The following is a 23,796-nucleotide window of genomic DNA, read 5'->3' on the forward strand; positions in this document are numbered from 1 at the left end:
ACACGTGGGGAAAAACATCAAATAATCATCACGTTACTGTGTCACAAAACTACAGACGACATTATAAAAATACTAAACAAAGCACAAAGACAATATTTTCAACATAAACTTCTTCTTCTTCTTCAAAAAAAAAAAAAAAAAAAATCTATCTTCAAAAATCCAAACTAACGCATCGAGAATAAATCATAAATCGCAGAGCAGGTCCTTATTTTAGATGGAATCTGTCAACACACATTTTTCACCGAAAGATTGGGAAAGAAGCCTTCAAGTACCACAAAGAAAAGCTCAGCGGAAAATCCTAGCAACTGCGAATAAATTTTAAGCGGAATCTTTTATTTTTACATATGCAGTCGCTGCCAATAAACCGGTTTCATTGATGTTTGGAAATGAGAAGAAACGCCGTGACTGTACTGTACTAAATCATGGAATGTTAAAAAGGTAATCAATTATTCGACTGCTGAGCGCACAAGCGGCAATCTATGAAAGCTAAGATTTTATCGCAGTAATAGCTTGCGAAAAAAATGAAAAAAAAAAAAAAAAAAATCTAGAGATGATTCTCAGAAAAATTCTTTCGGTAATTATATTTATAAGTTATGTCTTTCTTATTTTTCTTCCTCTTCTTCTTTTTTACTGTTATTTATGATTTGTTGGATTAAAGAAATAGGAGACGAAAGTATTATAGTCAGGGTTATCATAAAGGTTATTGTTTCTACTGAAGCAAAAGATAGAAGAAGTAATTTTTGATAACAAAATCGTGAATTAGTTTATGTGCGTAACAAATTCAGGAGTATTTTTTAGGTTCCGCACATGCATCTATTCAAATATTCAGGTGAGACTTAAAATAGTCTTAGCGATGTTTACTAAACTCAACGATTTTTTGTAATATTAAAACACAAAAATTTACTACGAAGCAATCAACTAACCCTCCAAACTGTTCCTGATAATTTCAATCAATACATTTGAAAGAACCAAGTCAACCTACGCCCGCTTGAAAAAAAAAAAAAAAAAACTGAGACACCATTTGTGGGAAAATTGGTGTCCAAATCCGAGATAAATCACAAATCGAGCAAAAACAAAGAAACGAAATTTAGAAAAAAAAAATTTTCTGCTCTCTTGAATTTTCTGAAATGTTACAAATAATAGGGTGGACGTATTGTGCTGCAAAAAATAAATAAATAAATAAAATAAAAATAAAATAAATAAATAAATAAAATAAATAAATAAAGTAAAATAATAATAACAATACGGAAATTTCAGAAGGAAAAAAAGAATACTATAGGTGAAAGTAGCCCAACAGTGTATCACTTAAAGTTGGAGGAATCCTCTACATTCAACAAACATTTTCTGTGTATTTTCATACATTGACGCTGCAGAAGCTACAAAAATTTTGTTGGATAAATTCAGCATAAATGGGAGAAAATAAACTCCGATTATTGACGGTCGGATTATTCCCGGGTCTTTTTACATTTTCTTTTTTTTTTTTTTAACTTATGATTGTGTTATTGTTCGCTTTTAGATTTTACATATATTTTTTACATTCAATGTTAGTAGATGCAATGTAGCAATGTTTTTAGTTATGATTTAAATGCATGTGAGAGTGTTACCAATATTTTTTAGCAATTGTATACACAAAGTATCGTTTTTACCCATTATTCGGAATATCCGCGGTTTTCGCTTATCCGCGGTTACCGTGCCACCCTATTCCACGGATAATCAGGAGTTTACTGTCCTACAGAAACCACTAAACTGGCAAAGTTGATCATTCTTTCAAGAAAAACATATCAATGTATAGAATTATCAAAAGAAATTTTGTCACTGATGCAAATTACGACGCAATATTTATCAACGAATAACGCAAGGAAAAATGTAATACATTTTATCACGAAAATGTTTTTAACAGTTTGTAGCTTTATACTGTCCATGAATTTAAACAACCACTATAAAACACAGTAACAAAGCTAAGTGTTATATTATAAACAAGGTTTATATGTTACTGCATTTCAATTGTTACCAATGTTATAGAACAAAATTTGTCAGCAGTCTGGTACAAAAAAGATTACTTGGAATTTTGAGTGCAGTTGGCAGAAACTTTCAGATAAAAGAATACTTGAGTTAAACGAAATAGAAATGACAATATTAATGATCAATTGGAGTCTATTTTAAAATAATTTGTAAAAGAAGCAATTCTAAGAACGGAATGGGTTTATTTAAATGCTCTCTATATATAACTGCCTTTCCAACATTTTCAACACTCAAACAAACAAACAAACAAACAAACAAACAAAAAAAAAAAAAAAAAAAAAAAAAAAACATCTGCTCATCTCTAAATATACGTACAAAAATTGCCCACACATTTTTAGGACAACTATACGTGCGTATGGCATACATTTATAAACGAAGCAAAATTGCATAAAACTTTTATAAGCTTTTATTTATTTATAAAAGCAAAAGCATACATTTTGAGTTAAACTAACAGAGCAAAAAAATTGTGAGTGAAAAATATTGCACACAAATCAATTTTTAGATAATGGTTTTTAAATCCGGGTGATGAGTAATATACAGCTCTTTGTAAAATTTAGTGAAATGGAAAAAAGATTTTTTTTGAAATTTAGATGACATTGTTGGGTGAGTAAAGAATTATTAAAAATTTGTGGAGTGAATAAAAAAAAAAAAAAAAAAAAAAAAACTTTAATTAATTTGTAGACTTATAGTTGAGTGAAATGGAAAACCCTCATTCAGACACTCTTTTAAAATTAATTAATAAATTTTTAGTTGAATAAAACACAAAAAATATGTGGACATGAAAAAGACACGAAAAAAAATAAATGAAAATAAATAAATGATAATTATAACAACACGCGCTTGTTTAGAAATGTTTTTAAAATCATTTCAGACTTTTTAGTTGAGTAAAAGGAGGAAAAATATGGCAAAACCCAAATTTAGACAAAATTTTAAACTTCATTAACACATTAATTGTTAGGTATAAAAGGATAAAATATTGGAAAATCCTCATTTTGAGAATATTTAGAAATTCATTAACACATTCTTTGTTGGGTGAAACGCAAAACATGTTGAAAAACCCTCATTTAGGAAAAAAAGATTGTAAGATTTATAAATATATTGTCAGTCGAGTGACATGAAAAAAAATATTGGGAAACCGTCATTTGAACAATAGTTAAAAAATCATTAACGCATTCTTTGTTGGGTGAAATGCAAAAGATGCTGAAAAACTTTCATTTAGAAAAAATTTCAAAACTCATGAATATATTCTTAGTTGACTGAAATGCAAAAAAAAAAAAAAAGTTGTCATTTGGACAATATTTTAAAATGTATCTGCTGTCATTTATCCAATATGTTTCATGTATCGCTAAGCACTTTCGAATTATTATCTTATTTATTCCTTCCCTTGAAAAGAAAGCCTTACGTGTTTAGGCGTAATCTCACATAATTCGCTTCTCATAAGACATCAAGGCCGATTTGAATGTTAACAGGTATCAAGACAGGGCAGTTCTCGAGAAAAGGGGGAAAGCAAAACGAGTATGAATAGACGCAGAAGGGGGGGGGGGGGGGCTGCATGCGAAGTCTCATCACGTACAACTCTTCGCGGTAGTAGGAAATCATAATTAAACTTTTAGCCAATCGCGAACACGATAAAAAATAAATTCTTCCTTCCATTTTGATCCTTTTTCTTTTTGCTTGCTTGGATGAATCTTTGCGGTTGAGGCTTGAAATGAACTTAAAAGGAAAAAGAAAACTGTCATTGAAGTTAGTTTTCGGATCTTTTTCCGAAGCGTGTAGCGCTCGACAAATGTAACACTAATCGTTCAATTCGTCATTTCGCCGTACCGATTGCATTACTCAACGAAAGAGCGTGCAATTTATTACGTGACATGACTCAAAAGGTTACCACTCTGTTGATACACATAACAACAAAATTGCAGAAAAAGCACTGAAAAAAGACGAAGAACACTTGAAACCATACGGAAATGTGTATGAACAGTTCAGGGTCTCAGGGTGTAAAGTTTTGTGCATACGTATGTGTGTGTGTTTGGATGAATGATTTCTTTCCTTTAATAGTTGGAACAACTGTATTTTTCTAAGAAGAAATAAAATGTATCAAATATATTACAATAAAAATCCAAAACATTAACTTTTCTCTCATACATATATAGTGTTTCTCTTAAATTAAGATTACCCAATTTTTTTAATTAACAAGACGAGATATTTTTATTTAAATTTTCCCTCCATTGTAACTATTGTATTATGGCCTTCAAAAATGTGAATTGGAAAATTAGGCACATTGCGAAAATTAAACAAAAACAAAAATATGTTTATTCAATGATAGCAGAATATTTGTCTAAATGGTGATACAATTAAGTTTTAAAAATATCTTATTAACTGCTCGTCGATAGTTTTAACTTAATTGACAACAATATATTGTCTGAATAGAAATTGAAAAAAAAAAAAAAAACACTAACCGTAGAAATGTTTATACTTTTTTCAAAAAATACATAAAACATGGACTAAGTAAATCACCGAAATCAGCAGTCTTAAAGTTAAAAAAATGTTTTAAAAAGATGTTTTTCGTTTGTTTTCTCTCATAAATGATGATGAACATTCCTTGAAGCTGGGAAAGTTTTAGGAAGATCAGAAAAAATCGGGAACGTTTTGTCACATTTTTGGGGGATAAAATTTTTAAAAAGAAGGCAAATGGAATTTTAATGTGAAAAAACGATAGGACATTTTCATACAATTTCCAATTTCCATGTTGGTGCGTGAGAATATTTCGTTTTTGCTATCGCAATCGTTTCACTATAGGGATTTTCCGCGAAACACGAATTACTAGAAAATCTCATTTTGGGAAGATTTCGTTTCGATGAAAATTCGGGAGATATATACTTCATTAGGAAGTTCAGGAGAAGGCAGCAAAATTCGAAAGTATCCCAGTATTCTACTGTATCATCATACTTCGGTAAAGCACGGTCGGTTTTGATGACATAAATTTACTGGAGGAAAGATAGGGTTGCCACTCAATTCTTGAAAAAAAAAAAAAAACATACACACACACACACACAGGTTTCCCTGTATGCAGCATTACAAACAAGCGAATACTGACATTTGAAAAAGAAGATTTATATCTTAAGTTTCATCACAGGGGGGAGAGTAAAATAAAATAAATTAATTAATCAAATAATGAGAAATAAAGAAGAATTCATCAAAATTGAGATAATAGCATGGTGATTGGATTTATTTAACTTTTTATCGAAAAAAAAAAGAAAGAAAGACTTCTCTTTATCATTTATTACTTGGACCTTAAAAGATAAAAAAGAAAAATGCAAAAGTTAAGCAGAACAATAAATATTGGTCATTAATTTCATGCCCTCTAATTTGAACTAGCATAAAATTCAAGATTCATGTCGAATAAAAATAAAACAATAAATAATTCTTGCCGTTAGACTTTTTAATATTTACTAAAACAAAATTAAAAAATTTGAAGTAAAATTACCATTTTTTTTATTTTATTTCATTAGTGATTTAAAAAAAAAATATTATTATTATTATTATTTGGTAGTTTATATATTTGAGCAATGAATTTTGTATCTTCAATTTGGAAAAAAAAATAATAAAATTCCCTGCAATTTCCACGTTTTTAACAAAACTTTCAAAATTCCCTGGATTCCCCCCCCCCCCCTTTTTTTTATAATTCCCTGCATTTTCCTTGTTTTTTCATGGTTCCTTTGCGGCGTGGCAACCCCTGGACGAGAATATTTTGGTTAGAAATATAACCTGCATCCTTACCTTTAACCGTGATCTCGTTCTTCTTTTCTTCTTTGATTTCAATCTGATTCTTCTGACTGTCATCTCCGCTGCCGTTCGTGGTTGCAGAGGTATCTGTTTCGGGACTCTCCTCTTTTATCTCTTTCTTGGCGGTGATTTGTGGGGTGTTGGGGCAGCAGGGTGCAATGTTGCCATGGTTCCATTCTACTTCTTCCGTGATCCAACTGACTAGATCGTCTAGTTTTAAAACAATGCGATCGGCGACCACGAGCACCTCGTCCTGGGAAAGAAAAAGGAAGACCTGAAGGTTTTTGGAAGAAAACAACAACGATGATAATAGCAATAACAACAGAAATATTTGCAAAAAATAATGCCGAAGTAATAATAATAATAATAATAATAAAAAGAAAAAAATTAATTTGAATTTTGACATCTTGAATTCAAATTATGTTTTTCGCAATCACGAGTGTGTGTATGTAGGCGTGTGTGTTTGTGTGTGTGGGGGGGTATGTGTGTTTGTGTGTGGGGGGGTATGTGTGTTTGTGTGTGGGGGGTAGGTGTATGTGTGTGGGGGGGTATGTGCATGTGTGTGTAGGCTTGTGTGTTTGTGTCTATGTGCAGGCATAAGTGTGTGGGTAGTTGTGTGTATGAATGTGTGTGGGGGAAAGTATGTGTATGTGTGTGTAGGCATATGTGTTTGTGTCTGTGTGCAGGTATGATTGTGTTGGCAGTTGTGTGTATGTTTTTGTGTGTGTATGTGTGGGTGTCTGTATGTATGCGTGTGCGTATGTGTTTGGATGTGTTTGTGTATGTGTGTGTAGGTGTATGTGTGTGTATGTATGTGTTTGTGTGTGTAGTTGTGTATGTATGCGCATGTATGTAGGACATCAATGCAACCTGGAGATGGCTTTCGCTAGAGGTGCAGCATTGTGAGGAGCCGGTCGACGGTGATGATGCGGAGGGTGGCGGTGGGAAAAACCAAAGGAACGTCAAAAACAGTCAAGTGAGAACAATAAGCAATCGTGATTGCTCAATAATAATAATAATAATAACAATAAAATTAAAAATGAGTAAATAAAGGAACCGCAGGTTTAAAACAAAAGTAGTTGATCGTTAGGTTATGAAGAAGCGTTTGTGAACAATAATTTTTAGGTTAAATCATATGGGAAATATAATCTGTTGCATTGACAATCCCTTCTTAAAATAAATAAATAAATAACTCCGATCGGGTAAGTCCCAAAGGTAATTGAGCGTTAGGTTGTGAAGAAGCGTTTGTGAACAACCATTGTTAGGTTAAATCATGAAGTTAAAAAAAAAAGAAAAAAAAAGAAAGAAAGAAAATCTGCTGCATTAAGAATCCCCTCCTAAAATAAATAACTAATATTCTAATCATAATGTACATGTAAGGGCTGATATGACACCTTCCTGAAGGAGAATTCAGGCTGCGCTAGTGAAGCGACCTCGCGACCTGATGTTATTGAATGCCTCTTGATTTATCTTGGATGAATCATTATCGAATTTTACGTAAAGAAACCATTATTTTGCTTAGCTGTTTGATATACACGGAAGTGAGAGTTTAGTTAAGGATTTTGCACAAATTAACAAACATGTCATTGTAAAACGTCAACCCCTATAGTTGGAAGATTCAACAAGATGTTTATTTCATGAATAAAATTGGTCAAATAATACGTAACATCATGAAATAAAGGACGGAAAATCAGTCGATAATATTTGGACATAGTTAAGACAATAAAATGTACCCCCCCCCCTTATTCCGATCTCTAACCGAAAATAGCATCTATGCGTAGTTAAAGAAACAAATCTAACATTATAAAAAGTAACACGTGAATCTTTTTAAAGTACATTTTACATCGTAAAAAAAGCAAATGTACTACATAAATAAATAAAGTTCACATGGGAAAAAAGACCCATAAATAAAGTTTATGAGAGAAAGCTCACAGTCCATGTGAACGTAATAAATCTTTCAGCTGGAAAATGAAAGAGCAGTTAAAAATATTTTTACGTAATAATCAGTGTGAGAATGTAATAAAATTACATTATGATGGTCTATTACATTCAAATAAAAATAACTATTTTACTGCTATCAACGAAAGCCATTGATTATAAAAGAACACTAGCCAGTTTTAATTCAAAGTTATCCAATAATGATTAGATTAAGCATTTAATATGATTTTTGTTACACTAAAGACTTTATTTTACATTTGTTGCAAATTTTAGCATGATATTTTATGCTCAAAGATTGCAGTTCCAGAAAATAAACACGACAAGAGAATCGTACTGGTTTTTTATGTAACAAATTGCAGTCCGAAATGATTTTAATGTTTTACAACATCCCTACGAAAGAACTAAAATGACAAAGAAGTCGAAATTCTCTACATAAAAACGTATATTGGGCCATGAAAAAGTCAACCATTGTCCCGCACGTGACGGTTCATATATTTCATTAAAAAGTAAGTTTTAACGGGTAATGACGAAATTTTTTGCTTAAGAAATCGCGCATAAGTTTGTAATTTGCTAAGCAGAAAAAAAAATTGTTCATTAATATTTTCAAGTTTTTTTTATTTTTGATGAAATATATGAGGCGTCACGTGCAGGACAAAGTGATCGTTTTCCGTGAAATGGCCCTTTTGCATGATGAAATGCTAAGTAATAATTTTTAAAATCACCAACGTTTCATAAATGAAACATTTAAAGGATAGACTATCGAAAATCGTTTATAATATTTTCCCGTTGTTACACATACTATATTTGTTTCATTTCATTTATTTATTTACTTATTTGCATTTATTTATTTATTTTTGAAGGCAGTTTAGTTTTTGAAAAGAATTTAAGCTTTTTTCTGACAGTTACTAATCGAGTCTGTCGTGCAAAACCTGGAATTAAATCTCTATTTATTATGACGACAAATATATTCCTTTCTAGTTCATTAAACTGCTATGTAATATGCGTTTTAAAATGTAATTATTTATTTATTTTTTTGATGACTTAACTGAAACTAAACTATCAAAAGCAAAATTAAAATATAATTTATAAATCGAACATGCACTCAAATATGGAATGAATTCCAGTTAATATTATTAGTGCCTTTTCGATTAAAAATGCATTATTTTCCCATTATGCACAGTGCAGTAATTAATTTTAGAACACAATAACTCACTCGCTTTTTTTCTTCTAAAAACGCCAAAAATTTAACAGAGGAAAAAAAAGGCAAAATTAGTATGAAAATTTAAAAAAATAAATAAAATAAAAAAGTGCATAGTACTTCTTTTATTAATTAATTTTATACTAAAAAAAACTCTTTAAAAAAGTGCAACAGTAATTTATTAGGAAATGTTTAAGAAAAAGTACTTTATAAAAAGAAGACACGAAAAAAGAAATCAAATATTCGTTTACAGAAAGAATTCAGCTAAGGGGGGAAAAAATAAATTAAAACCGTATAATCGGAGTCACAAAAAGAATAAAGAGTAAAATCCTCAGAGCCAGCAAACTAAAAACAAAGACTCAAACATAATGAAACTTCTTTTTACGTTTTAATAAAACCGTTTTCCTTTCTTCTTCGCGAAAGCTCCTTCTCCTTCAGCATGGTTAATTACAAAATATGCATATATCACAGAGAGATTTAAAATCCCTCCGGAGAAGTTTTAAAAAACCCTTTCAAGAACTTTATAATTATCTTTTGACGCATTAAACAATAAGTAATTAGTTTTAGCTGTTATCAACTACAGTGCGGAGCACGGCCATGCATGTTAATGGTAGCGATGCAGATAATGCCAAATTAATTACAAAATACTGAGCACAAGAGAATTTAATCTACGAGAAAGAATCTTTCATAATCTTTAAAACCGTTTTAACAAACAAGTAGACGAGAAGAGTAGTAAATATTTTAATGCCGGGTAAATAAAATATGCCCATAATGTTCCAGGAATCAGGCGGTTTTACCTGATTCATGCAGAGTATATTAAGATGTCGATTGTCTTCTATTTGTAAGAGATTTTAATTAATTTATTTTAGTTTGTGTTCCTATTCGTGTTTATTTTTACCAGTAAGATTTAAAAATAAGGTCCCCCCCCCCCAAAAAAAAAGAAAGAAAGAAAAAGAAAAGGCAAAAGAAAAATTAAAAACGAGAAAATAAAAAAGGAAGAAGAGAAAGAAAAGGAAAGGAAAAAAGAAGAGAGAAAAAAAAGAAAATCAGAAAGAGAAGAAAATAAAAATAGTTGTGATAAATATGAGATTATTCAAATATAATCTGCGAAAATCTAATACATTAAAAATTAAACTATTGCAGAAAATATATAGAAAAGAGAATATGTAGCTAAAATGAAAACGAAAATGTTTATATTTATATCATATTAAAGATAATTTCACTGAAAATGGGTAATTTCTTGTAAAATAATAAACAGAAAAGCGAAATTTCCAGAAAATATCTTCTGTGGTTAAGAAAATAAGTTAAAAAAATTAGAAAAGGAAGCAAGAAGTAAACTGTAAATGAACTGATAACTAATGATGAACTGATAATTAAAAAATGATTTTCAACTCCAAATTCAAAAATTTGCAACACGAATCATTGTTAGTTTTAATTTAAAAATGATAGAAAAGTACGAGTTGTTGAGCACAAACACAGACCCAAAGAATTTTTTTGTCTATTTAAGCCCAAATTTACCAAACACTTTAAATCAAACTTAAATTGAGAATAAAGAGTTAAAAAATTGAGAAAACAAATGTTGGCATTTAAAATTGGTGTAACTTCATGACTCTAAGGAAAAAATGATTGAGAAAATATTGTCATTAAAAATAATCACAGCATAACTACCACGCTCAAAACTTACATAAACACTTAATTAATACGAAATGCAAGAAGGTATTTATAGTGTACATCATTAATTTAGTTTTGGAATATTTCGCATTCGCTTGTAATAAAAATTAAACTCAAAACAGACAATATTTATTATTAAACATAATATCAACTTGCTCAAATATCCTTCACCGTAACTATGATAAATTTGTCTTTCAATGAATAAACATGGGAAGAAAAATATTTCCCCAAACGCTCATAGTATATTTTTTGTTTATTCTCAGACTTTATTTATATATGTATTTTTACCATATTCTCCTCCAGAGAAGATTTGATTCCCAACTCTGGCAATGCGCCAAGGTTGCCATAGCAACGATGAAGCTTGTCTTGACAGTCACGATGTTAGTTTTCACCAAAAGCCATAGTATAGAAAAGCCGTTAGGAGGCAGTCAGGACGGATTTTTCCCCCTCCCCGCAATGTAACAGGGATGGAAAGAGAAAAAAAATGTTTACAAGGCATTTTCTTGACGACTTAAGTGTTGACTTCTTTTGAAGGGGATTTTATTTTATCATTTAAAGTGCGACGACTTTTTAAACATCTTTGATCACTTTTTTTTTTAAAAATCTCATATCTTAATATTCATTGCCTGCATTTTTAAGTGTTCCTTCCGAACATAAATCTTTTTTTTTAATTTTTTTTTATTATTATTATTATTTTTTATTGAGCATTATTTTATGCAGGAAAAAAAATGATAACACGACAGTGTAAGGATAGGGAAGATGGATTAACAAGAAAATATGAGTTTTATAATTATAATCATAAAATTTTATTTGAACATTTAAAAAATGGAGTATAGTATACATTTATTTAAATAAAAAATCTCAAATATTCTGGCCGAGGAATGGATAGCTTGAGAGATGTTCTTTTTCTTTTGTCAAAACAATTAAGGAAAAGAAAAAAAATGATATATAAACCCGAATAAAGCTTTCGTACAAAAGTTGATTTTTAGAAACCTACTTCATTTTTTATTATTTAAAAAAAAAACCTTTCGTTTATAGATACGGTTCATGTTCGTTAAAAAGGACTTAAATGCATATTTTTATTAGATTAGATTCTCATATTACAAAATATTAGTTTTATCGTGTTTACATCAATTTAAACTACCATTTTCTTTTTTCTTTAAATGCCTTAAATCCTAAAATAAACCATTTAAATTACGAATATTTAATTTTTTGGACGAAATTCAAATTTAAAAAAGAAAAAGAAGAAAAAATGAAAAAGTAAAGAAATTTAAGTAAAATAAATTACACTTGACTGTTTTTCGTTCTGCCATGCAATAAACACAAACACACATATGTAATAAACGCAATTTCGAAAAAAAGATAGCTGAAAATATTACACATTTTGAGTTGAAATTAATAAATTTGATGTTGCTGCGTCGTTGACACTGAAAAATAATGCTTCGAATCAGAAAGAAATTAAGTTCTTTTGAACGATGATATTTTACAATACAAATTAGTATGATTTGAGAGAAAACAGACGAATCTACATCACTCCTCTCAATTGTTTCTTGTCCATAGCTAGAATTTACTCGTAATATTATTCGCCTTAGAGATTGAAGTAAAAACTTGGTTTAATGTTTTTATTCAAAGCAGAAAAGACGTGTTCTTTCTTTGCGTAACATTTCTTTTTTCCTCCGACGCAAGTTATAATTCAATTATAATTCCTTGAATGTGGACTATACCTTTTACAAATACAAACAATACTTTTGATCTGAGAACACAGATGAGAAAAATAACTTATTAATGCACAGGTTAGTGTAGTTTCAAGGAATCCCCTTTTCAAAGCAAAATAGTTGAGCTTGTGAAGCAAAGAAGATCCAAGAAAAGGGACAACTTTGCAATTCAACGAATTTCAGCTAATCCGACAAAGTTTAATTTTAATAACAAAAAATATGTGACTGAAACAACGGAACACGAAAAACGTGACTGCACATACGTAAAAATAATAATCATTAATAATTTAGTTTTGATTATTTTTAAATATTTTCACAAAAAAAGTGAAAAGCCCTTCGTTTCATGATTTAAACCACATAAAATGCGAAATATTCATTGCAACGAATCTCAAAATAAAGCGGAGAACATAAGAACAGATATCAATAATCGCACTGGATACGCCATTTTCAACGCAAAAAGAATTGAAACTCATGGATCAACAACATCCGAGAAAATGAACGAATTTTTAAAGCAATGAATTTTACTTATCTGATAAAATTAAAATTATGTGACTCAAACGAATGAAGCATGTATGAATGCACAACGTGAAATTAATAATCATTTATAACTTGTTTTATTGATTAATTTATGCATTTAGCACCCAACAAGTGAAATTCCTTTTTTTTTTTCACGATTTAAAGGGGTCCGGGACACAAAAATCGTCAAATTTTGTAATTACTTTTTTATTATTTGAAAAATTACTCCGTCTTCTGCTTAAAAGGACGTTCGAATCTTATATCTATCTTTATTAGAACGGAAGATATAATTATTTTTGTTGCATGCACCTAACTAATGTGTATTTAACTTTAAAACTTTACACGCGTTTTTCTCCATGATGCAATTTTTCCCGATTTCTTGCATTAAAACTCTTATAAGTCAGAAACCGATAAAGTAATGAAATTTAAAGCATATCTTTTTCAAGCAGTTTACTTTAATTTTTATTCGGCGAATTTGAAAAAAAAAAAAAAAGTTTAGTGTAAAAGATATGATTTTTAAAAAAAAGTATCTTCGAATTTTTCGAAATTTTTCTTCAAATATATTTTACTTTTTTATTGAATCAATATTTTTAAAATCGCCGATTAAAAATTAAAGCTTAGATATTTGTGCATAATTTTTTGAAAAAAAAATTGAAAATTGACCAAGAATATTTTGAGTTATAACAATTTAAAGCAACCCCAGCAAAAAAAATAATAATAATTTAAAAAAAAATTAACATTAATGTTATGATTTTGCTTATTAAATAGATGGTGAATCAGTGCAAAAAACTTCAAAATTCTAAAATATTTAATAAAAAAATTTTCAAAATGTGTCCCGGACCCCCTTAAATTTCACATAATGCGAAATATTCCTTGTAATGAACCTCAAAATAAGGCGAAGAAAATTAGAATAAGTAACAGTAATCGAGAGTTGGATCGGATCGCTGCACTTTCCCTCTTCGACCACCCTCTGATTTTAAAAATCAATATTCAGAGATAAAGGCTTTCGGGAATGGAAGAGGGGAGAGAAATACGCTTTGTGCTTCTAAAACAAAGTGTTAAAAAAGACAGAGAAAAAGAGGGAAAATTTAAAGGTATAAAAATGAATCTTATAATATAAAAATGAATGACGATGAAGATTTTTTTCCCCCGTTAATGCTTATAAGAATAAATATATTTTAAAATATAATAATAAGCTTCGTCAATTCATTCTCAAGATAGACGGAAGAGATTGCATATAGATATTTCTTTATGTATCTGTAAAAGATTTTTTTTCTCCACTTTCTTTCTCTTTGGGATTTATTACTTTTATACACAAGGTATTGCAAAAATGTCTACCAAAAGGAGAAAAGTACTTTGAAAAAGATACACAAATTTTCTTCAGATTTTGAGAGTCATTTTGAAGTACTAATTATCAAAATAGTGAATAATCATTCAAATTAAATAGCAATTTATGTTTATTCTATGACCCGATTTTTTTTTAATTTAAATGAAACATATATTCGATACAAGGAAAGCCCCCCCCCCTTACCATTTCACGTGAGGGGCATTTGCACGGTATAATGAAGAATATTTCACAAAATGTACATTTAAAAAAATCTAAGTGCGAAAGCGAAGAAAATTAAAAAATTCTCCAGTCCAGAATGGTTTTTCATTCCGTACAAATACTAGTGTTTGGCGAACCATGCAAGACAGTTTTCTTCTTTATATTTTCTTTTCAGTACATGCATGTTAGGAAATTTAAAAAATAAATAAATACATGAAATTAAAATTAAAAGTGAAAGAATATACTTTCGTTCTTTCATTATTTTTTTCAATATTAATTTGTTTATAAAACCATGAGTTTTAATCAAATATATATTGACCAACTTGTGACATACCGAGATAATGTAAGTATTTTTGTGCAGCGGAAAAAAATCAATAAATCTGCAGAACACCAAAAGTATGATTCTCGTATACGAATATTATATTTTTCGAATTAAGTCACAAGCTGTTTACACAACCACTTTACAAAGAGATAAAATCCAAACAGCTATGAATGGACGAAAACCATTTCCGCTTTCTTTTTCAAACATAAAGCGTTGAAGGTTGCCATAAATATACAGACGCATAAAGAAGAAAAAATCGCCAACAAGTATAAGTCGAGTCATTTCCTAGAAACATATCTCATTCCTGATAATCGTGCACTGATAAATATTATTTTCGGAAGTTTTCCAAATGTGCCAGTCAGTCGAGATAAATGTTTTTAAATAAGTTTCCAAAATGTAGGTTATCATTTGGGCTGAAGTTTTCATTTTGCAAAAAGGGGATTTTTCACCTTCATTGGTTAATCTCAACTTTTAATTGAAAAAAAAATCATTGTCATTCGCCGATGAAAAGAATATTAATAAATTGTCGATGAAAATAAGTGAAGAGTGGAAGTGGTGAGTCAATCGATTTGAAAATCGATCCCTGAAATTTGTTCTTTTATGTCATGGAGTAACTTTTACCAAAATTATCATGAAAACTTGATTTATATGCTAAAATCTACCAGAATTTCTGTTATCTTTCAAGACATAAAAATTAAATTTAAGTCGAGAGCAACACGTCGGTGATGGCGTAATCTGTTACATTTTTCTTCTCTTTAATAACTTACTAAACCAGTACGTGACTACAGGTAATTTAATTCCAAGGGTTTATCTCTCTTTTGATATATTAATTTAGAAAACTTATTATGAAATGATGCAAGTGAAGCTACCTGCACCCTCCTAGCTTGTACAACACTTGAAGAATAAATACCAAAAGTATTTCTGGTGAGACGCGCCGTTTTTTACTATCTTAAATACAGGAATCCTCTGAAATAAAGATTGATTTTTCTGTTATTTTCAATTAATATAATGAAACACGACCATTAGCATTTTAAGATCATTAAATTCCTTTATATCTTGCAAGGAGCAATAATATTATGCATAATGGTAAATAAAAGCAAGGTTAAAAATTACTGAACAAAGAACTCAGCTGAAAATACACGGAATGGCGAAACATGTTTAACCTTTTTCTTTTTATTTATTTTCAAGAAGAACCAAGGAAATTATTTTCCAGAATCCGCCAATAGATGGCGCAACGTACACATATTTTCAACTATACAGCAGATAAGAAGGAGAAGGGGGAAAAGATTGAGCTTCGAAGCTCAAGTAAATAATTTTTTACTTCCTTTTTTCTTGTCGGTCTCCATTTGAGATTGTGATAAATCTTTCAGTTATATTGAAAAGTCATTTTGGCGCTTACATTACTGATCAAGAAGAGCATTATATTAGCTTTCGAATGAATTATGAATTGCTCATTTACATAATTAAAAATATGATAAATAATCGGGTAAAAATTCAGTAATATTCTGAAATCATCAACTCCGATAAATTGTGCATATTTGATGTTGATAAAGTGATAAACTATACAAATTAGTTGATAACGCAATAAAAGTTTAGAAAATGATATAAAAGTAAAAATGAATCAAATTATTCACACAATTACGACTTGTTCATGCTTTACAATTCGAATATTTGTTTTAAACTTTAATCATGGAATAAAATAATTACACATATGATTTTATTTATATATTTATCTATTGTTTTTATTTTAAAACATCGATTTGAAATCCTAAATCAGTTTGTGCATACATTTTTTTCTGTATTTTTTATATGACTTGATGGTTCAAGCGAACATATTTCACGGATTATCATCGTCTCTCTTTACGATATTTATTCACTGTCAAATGCAGTTTTTTCTACGAGAACGATTTTTGTTCCCTCTTTGTGAAGAAAATACTTCAAAATAATTCATCAAAATTAGATCATTACCATTGATGAGCTTCTTTCGTGATATCTTAAATGAGTTGGTACATACTGCTTTTTTCGCTTTATTATTACTTCCTAGCTTACAAGATTATTTTCACCACCATCATCTTTATTTTACGAATTCACGACCAAATGTTATTTTAACGCGAAAAAATTGAAAAACAGAAATGTAAAATACTCCGTATAAATGAATTATAAAACATATTTCCGTTTTCATAGTGTGTGTTTGGAGTTGGATACAGGAAAGATCAAGGAATTTTTGTAATTTAGTTGTAGAAGGAAAAATTAGCAGTTACCACCGGCCAAACAGCGGCTAAACGAAAAAAATTGAGCAATACATGTTTGGAATCTTGAAATAAATCAATCTACCTGTAAAAAAAATTATTCCTCAATCGGTCCTAAGTTTTTAACTCTGAAAAGTGAGGGGACAGTTGCCCCCCCCCCTCCTACTTGCGCGAGCTCCCTATGGCATTATATATCTGTGTAAAGCTTTTAAAACAAACTCAAGAGGCAAACGTTGAGTACTAAGTTACTTACACTATTTAATGTATTGAGGACTTTTAATTAATAAAAAAAATATATTTGTGTGCAATTTGAGAGAGAAACAGGGATGCCCACAGGAGAGAATTATGGCACCACAAGTTATGCCATAAAAAGAAACAAAATGGAGGAGGGGGATTCTTTAAAATTTTTAAATTTATTAGTTTATATATTTTTAGTTTTAAATTATTTATTTTATTTGATTATATTTTTTCTGTTTACATTTTATTCCATTACTTTATTCAGTTGGCGTGTGTGTGTGTATTTATATATCATTGGCGTAGTACAGAACTTTTCTATTCAAATGATAATTATTATTATTTTATAAATAAATAAAAAATATTTAAAAAAAGAGAGAGAGAGAGAGCTAAAAAAATAAAAATAGGAAAGAGGGTTGAAAAAATTTTTCTTGGATGGCTGGAGGGGGGAATTTGCGCCATTGCACTTGTGGGGGGGGGGACCCCTGGAGGGAAAAAAAGTGGCTGGTAATGAAATTGTAACTACAGGCCATTGGGGGAGACAAAAGAATTTCCTCAATTTCGCCCTTTATTTAGGTGTTGTTTTATACTGGTAAAATACGCTGCATTTCGAAAAGAAATGGTGTAATTTTCCTTTTTTAAAAAACGTAAGTGGGAAAAGAAATGAATTAAGGACAAAAGGGTAAGGTTAAATTTAACGCTCAGAAATTTATTGATAGAAGAAAGAATCAGGAACTGAACATAACCATCTATTTTCGAGGTCATATAATGCTAAAAAAGCAAATAAAGGAAAAATATATTACCGTCTTTTAAAAAAAACCAAATAATATAATAATAACTAGAAAGGCATTCTTTTCCCCTCGGTGTTTTCGATTAAGGTTAAAATTCAGTCAAGCGTTTCAAGCGAGGAGATTCGCTTACAACTCGGAGGGGGGAAGAAACGGGGGAAAGTCCAAAAACTAGGAGGGTCAACAAAATGCTCGGAACAATGTCTAAAAAAAGAGGGGAATGGGACGTGATTGCATTAACAATAAAAGCTAATAGAGTGCAGCCCGAAGAGTGGCAAAAAATTGTTTCCTATTGTTTCTCAAGAAAACGATAATCTGGCGCTAGGAAAGTTTGAACAAGAGGCCGCTGGTTTTCGAGTTTTCTTGTTTGATATGGAATTTGATGAGGGAGTGGTTACCTAAACCCTTTCTAAAACAATCAAAACATTTAAGAAATTTGTGGGAAAAGAAAAATAATTTTAAAATCATTTATCACATTGATAAATTAACATTGTTGTTATTATTTATTATTGTTGTTATTATTATTATTATTATTCATTATTATTATTATTGTTGTTGCTATTGTTATCATTATTGTTGTTATTATTATGTCTTTTATTGTTGTTATTATTACTATCATAATTGTTGTTATTTTGTTTGTTCTTCCTGTATTATTTGGAAGTGCCGAGATAAATATTGAAAAAAAAAAAAAAAAAATTACTTAAATAAATTCACTCGCATTAAAACCGAAATATAGGTGCTTACGCATTAGAGTTAAGATACAGAGTTTTATGTGAAAGAAAACAAACAGTTAAACTGAATGGACATGGAATTGCATGTGCATGTAAACAAATGCATACATTCTACGATTAACCTTTTGAATAAAGCTTTATGTATGATTTACACGAATATATATTTTGATTATTTATTTAGGTTTGGTTTTTTATACATCGTCACCTCTGAGCAACATTAAAACCCAAAGAATGGTCCCAGGAATAAAAGTAAGATGTCCTACTTTTGCTTTGATGCGACGACATTTTACATTCATACTCTAATTTCGTGAAACTAAATGAAATCGTTAATTTGCACCAGTGGTTTACCAATTCATTAAAAGGTAAATGCCAGGCAAAAAAGTTTGAAAACAGCTACCCCCCCCCCCTCAAAAAAATCACGATTATATTGTCATTTTCCCACGACTTATCGGTTTGCCGCGGTCTTATGAAAGGACCATTTCATTGGAAATCGCAAAATAAATATTTTAAAAGCATAATTCAGGGCAACGAAAAAATTGCCGGAACTGAATTGCAATTTTCCTAAAAAAAAAAGTGAACTGTTAAATGCAATGAGGCAGGTAACAAGAAAAAAAAAGCCAAACGTATGCAAACTAATTAAATAAATGAAATAAATAAATAAATGAATACTTTTAACTTTAAGTGCCATAGCCACTTGTTACACAGTATTTGCAGAATTAACTTACATATATCCAATTTGTTAAAAGAAAATGGTTTCTTTAAAACTTAACAGTTGACTTAGCAGTTTTTTGATAGACCAAGACCATTCCGTTAACGTCATATTTGAATATCTAATTCAGAATTAGTTTAGAGCAGTACAGAGAAGACAAAATCATTAACATTCCCTATATCACTGAGAGAAAATGCATCGCATAATCAGTGACAAAATAGAAATCAATAAATAAAATATTTCCATCGATCTCGAGAATCTAAATACTAACTAAATCAGCAGTTTTTTTTTTTTTTTTTTTTTTTTTTTTTTTTTTTTTTTTTTTTTTTTTTTTAAACATATAACGCACTCCTAGAAGAAGTGGGGCACAAAAATTATAATTGCGAGATTCGTGAATATTGAGAAAGCATTGACATAACAAAACAATTATTTCGGAGCAATTCTTAGTAATACCGAACACCGAATCGAAAATTTTCATTATTACGTTATATCATATTGCCAAAAAATTTTCTCTGCTCATAAATCATCTTTCGAGTAGTGACATTATGTATAAAACAATCCAGTATATTAAATTTTGAAACGCCTAATTCGGAGATCTACCTTTCAAATTATTGCAAAGAAGTTTCACACTGATTCTTAACATTCAATTTTATTTCATACAATGCATTTTAAGTAGTATTTATATTACATTTCATTGTGCAATCCATTTAATTCATAAAAATAAATGTTGGGATTGGAATCGATATGAAGCAAGACATGCTTGGCAAATATACCACTAGAAAAGATTATTAATTTCATGGCGAGAAAGCTATTCTGTACCTGATTTTCTCCCTTCCCAAATCTGAGCAGAAACAAACGGTACTCAAATGTCCCCCCCCCCCCTCTCAGCTGCTTTCTAATTCATCTCGACCGCACTTGCTTCTTCCACCCGATAAAGAGGAAACAGGTTTTTGTTTTTCCTCCAGGGCACCGATGCGCTTGATAATTTTACGCCCAAATGCTCGTAGCAGTTGTTCTGAAAAGTTTATGATCTTTATTTTAGCATCGCAGCTTTTTTTTTTTTTTTTTCCCCTCCACGAGCACAAAGCAGTCTCGATTCAGTAATTTCAATGGCGTCAGATCAACACCTTTTAACACTGGATGACTTGCATTCAGCTGAACCGGACTTGGCGACATATAAAGAGAGAATACACTCGAAACGAATTAAGAGGAAATAAAATTTTATTCAGTGAAAAACTAGAAAAAAAAATCTTTATACTCTCAGGATACGTATTTTTCACATCATCCGAATACAAATTCCATTCAGGGGCAACCAGAACTTAATTCCTAATTCCAGAACTTAATTAATTAACTTACATTTTTGGGACGGCGGAAATTTCTGAATTTGTCGAATGGAACTCCAAATCTTGTCGAAAGATGATAATTTTGCCGAATAGAACTCCAAATTTCGTCGAATGATAATAATTTTGCAGGAGAGAGCTCCAAATTTTGCCGAACAGTCAGAAAAAAATTTGCCGAACAAGGAAATTATTGGAAGGTCACAGTGACCTCCTGTGAACTGTTCCTATTTCGTATTGAATACATTAGAGAACTGTTTATTAATTAATATGATAAAAAATTACTAATAATTGAAAATAATGATTGAAAAGTGTCTTTAAAAAATAACATCTTTGCTATCCATCCAAGCAATAAAACTCTCATATCTGGAATTCGAAAAGAGGAAAAAGAATTACTGTGGCATAGTTTAAATTAAAGTTGCAACACGGACGTTATAAAAAATAATCTTAATAATTCTTTCACTGGATAGTTAATGCTAATTTATTTTCGATAAGGGGGGGGGGGGAGAAATACATGTACATGAACAAAACTTGTACGTTAAAATACCGTCAACATTAAAAACGTTCGTTCAAAAAACTTATTTGGCGCTACATCTTTTATTTAACATTACGTTGACTTAAAAAAACTTGCGTAAATTAACTACTTTGGGCTGAAATCAGGATAATTACTGATTTGAGTGTTAAAATGATTTCGGTCACGAAAATAATTTTTTTAATCATTCAATTATTCTTGTTATTAGTTTTTTTTTTCTTTTCATTTTATTGAAATTCATATTAGTAATATGCATGTTTGAAATAAAATTCTGCCCCAGATTCTTTTAGCAAAGATTTCACCAGATGTAATGAAGAAAACCCGTAGTGAAAAACTACATCATTACTCCAAGCTGGCCATGCCCCATACTAACAATGAGAAAATGAACATGACTCAGTTGCAGATGCAGTTAAATAGAAATAAAAGGTAACGTTTTGAACAACGCATAATATTGCTAATTAAATACATCAAAAACCGGTCTCTAGTAAGGAATATGACAAGGAAAACTGCAATTATTTCCCTCGCGCCATTTTTTTACACGGTCAACTGCATGTTGCGTGTGCAGCAGTAATTGAAATCAGCAGCCAAGAAAAACAACTTTGTATTAAAATTGTACAAAAAACGCAGTCGTCAGGAAGAAGTTTTAGGGCAGGATAAAGATCTTCATACAATAAAAAAAACTAATTTGACGTCTCTCTTTTTTACTAAAAATAAAGAATAAAGCGGAGTGACGGTGTTAATATTTATGAAAAGTGTTAATCTTCAATCTATCAATGTGATAACATGACAGGATTGAGAAATCCAACAATTAACAAGCTTTTTTTTTCTTCCCCCTCTAAAAGAAGCGTTCACACATTTAAGTGTTACATAACAAAAAAGGAACATCAGAATCGTGGGAACTATGTATTTAAATGATTTGGAAATTATACGCAAATTTTGTCCAAATTGGGCAAATTTTGGAAGCAAACACATGAATTTCTTGCTAGGACCTAAACAGAAAAATAATGATTTAACGCTACTTTAGTGTTTAATGTATAAGGCTGAACAAGTGTACTACTGTCAACTCAAGGGGAAATAGACAATATAAATTATTATAATGAATATATTAAAGATACAATTTCTTATAAGTAAAATGTAAATTTAACCTCATAAATTGCAAATGTTCTTACGCTAATTTTTGAAAATTAAAAGGTTTATCAAATACTTTTATTTTGTCGATATTTTAAGTTAATATATTTAAAAAAAAATAACAGATAATTTATTAACGCATCTGAAACACCTGAAACACATAGGTACACAGGAGAAAACTCAGTTTTTAGCCCAGAAAATTTTAGGATTTCTTGTTTCTATTTTATTTATTTATTGATTTGTTTAGTTATTTATTTTATATATATATATATATATATATATATATATATATATATATATATATATATATATATATATATATATATATATATATATATATATATATATATATATATATATATATATATATATAAAATAAATAACTAAACAAATATATATATATATATATATATATATATATATATATATATATATTTTTTTTTTTTTTTTTTTCATTTTTAGAAAGGATAAAAGGTTTTTAATTCGAAAATAGTTACCGATTTACCAAAAATTAATTGATACATACGCTTAAAAATAGAAAATAAAGTTAAAAGAAGGTAAACCATGCTTTTTTTTTTTTAGAATTCAGTATAACGTTTCGTTTTAAATGCATCACAGAAATTTTGAGAAATAACTTACATAAAAATGAAAGCACTTTTCTTTTCAAAGTGTGAAAAAAACCCTAGACATTTTTAGAGGAGTGAAATATACGAAAACAGTTGGAGATTACAATAGCAATCAATTTCATAAAAAAGCTAATTTTCTTAAGTCTGAAATGGAAGATGCTCGGGAAAGAAATTTTCATTTCTAACATTTAGAATGTTCGATGTTTTGAATTTAATAAAATAAAACATTCAAATCCAATATTTTGTAAAATTGCATTTTTTCCCCCATTTTCCACGCGATGTTATTATTTTTTTTTCCTCTGAAAATACGCTTGGAAAAATTTTTTACGCTTGTTTCCGATTCTTAATGCGTGAACTGTAGAGGCGTTGAAAATATATCTGAGCAAAGAAATTATGTATTCGATAGAAAAAGCATATCAACAATAGGCAGAATCAACTCGGTGAAAAAAAAAAAAAATTGAAATAAGAGTTCATAATATAAGTCATCATTTCCAAACTATAGAAGGAAAATGAACATAAAGTGATAATATATGCAACAAAAGAAATGCAGAAAATTACTCTTGTTAAATCAATGTCTCATGGAAAATCCTTAATTAAACAATGTTTAAAGAACGTAGTCGCTATCAAAACTAAACCTTATGCTTCAATTACGTAGGAACTTGTTAGAATTCATTTGTAACGAGCTCTCTGTAAAAAACTACTCTCTTCGAAATGAATTCGATTTGGTAATGAAAGAAAAGAATCGTCTGCC

The 23,796-nt window shown here is 29.7% G+C and overlaps 1 protein-coding gene across 1 annotated transcript in view; it reads right to left on the minus strand.

Annotated features, from left to right (window-relative positions):
- LOC129230112 (uncharacterized) overlaps positions 1–23,796 on the minus strand; it is a 131,845-nt gene that overhangs the window by 35,505 nt on the left and 72,544 nt on the right. Inside the window, exon 3 of the mRNA XM_054864515.1 lies at positions 5,800–6,058. Within this exon, the coding sequence (XP_054720490.1) occupies positions 5,800–6,058 (259 nt within the window). The remainder of the gene's footprint in view (positions 1–5,799; positions 6,059–23,796) is intronic.

Source organism: Uloborus diversus, chromosome 9 (assembly GCF_026930045.1).
Source record: "Uloborus diversus isolate 005 chromosome 9, Udiv.v.3.1, whole genome shotgun sequence".
NCBI classification, from domain to species: Eukaryota; Metazoa; Arthropoda; class Arachnida; order Araneae; family Uloboridae; genus Uloborus; species Uloborus diversus.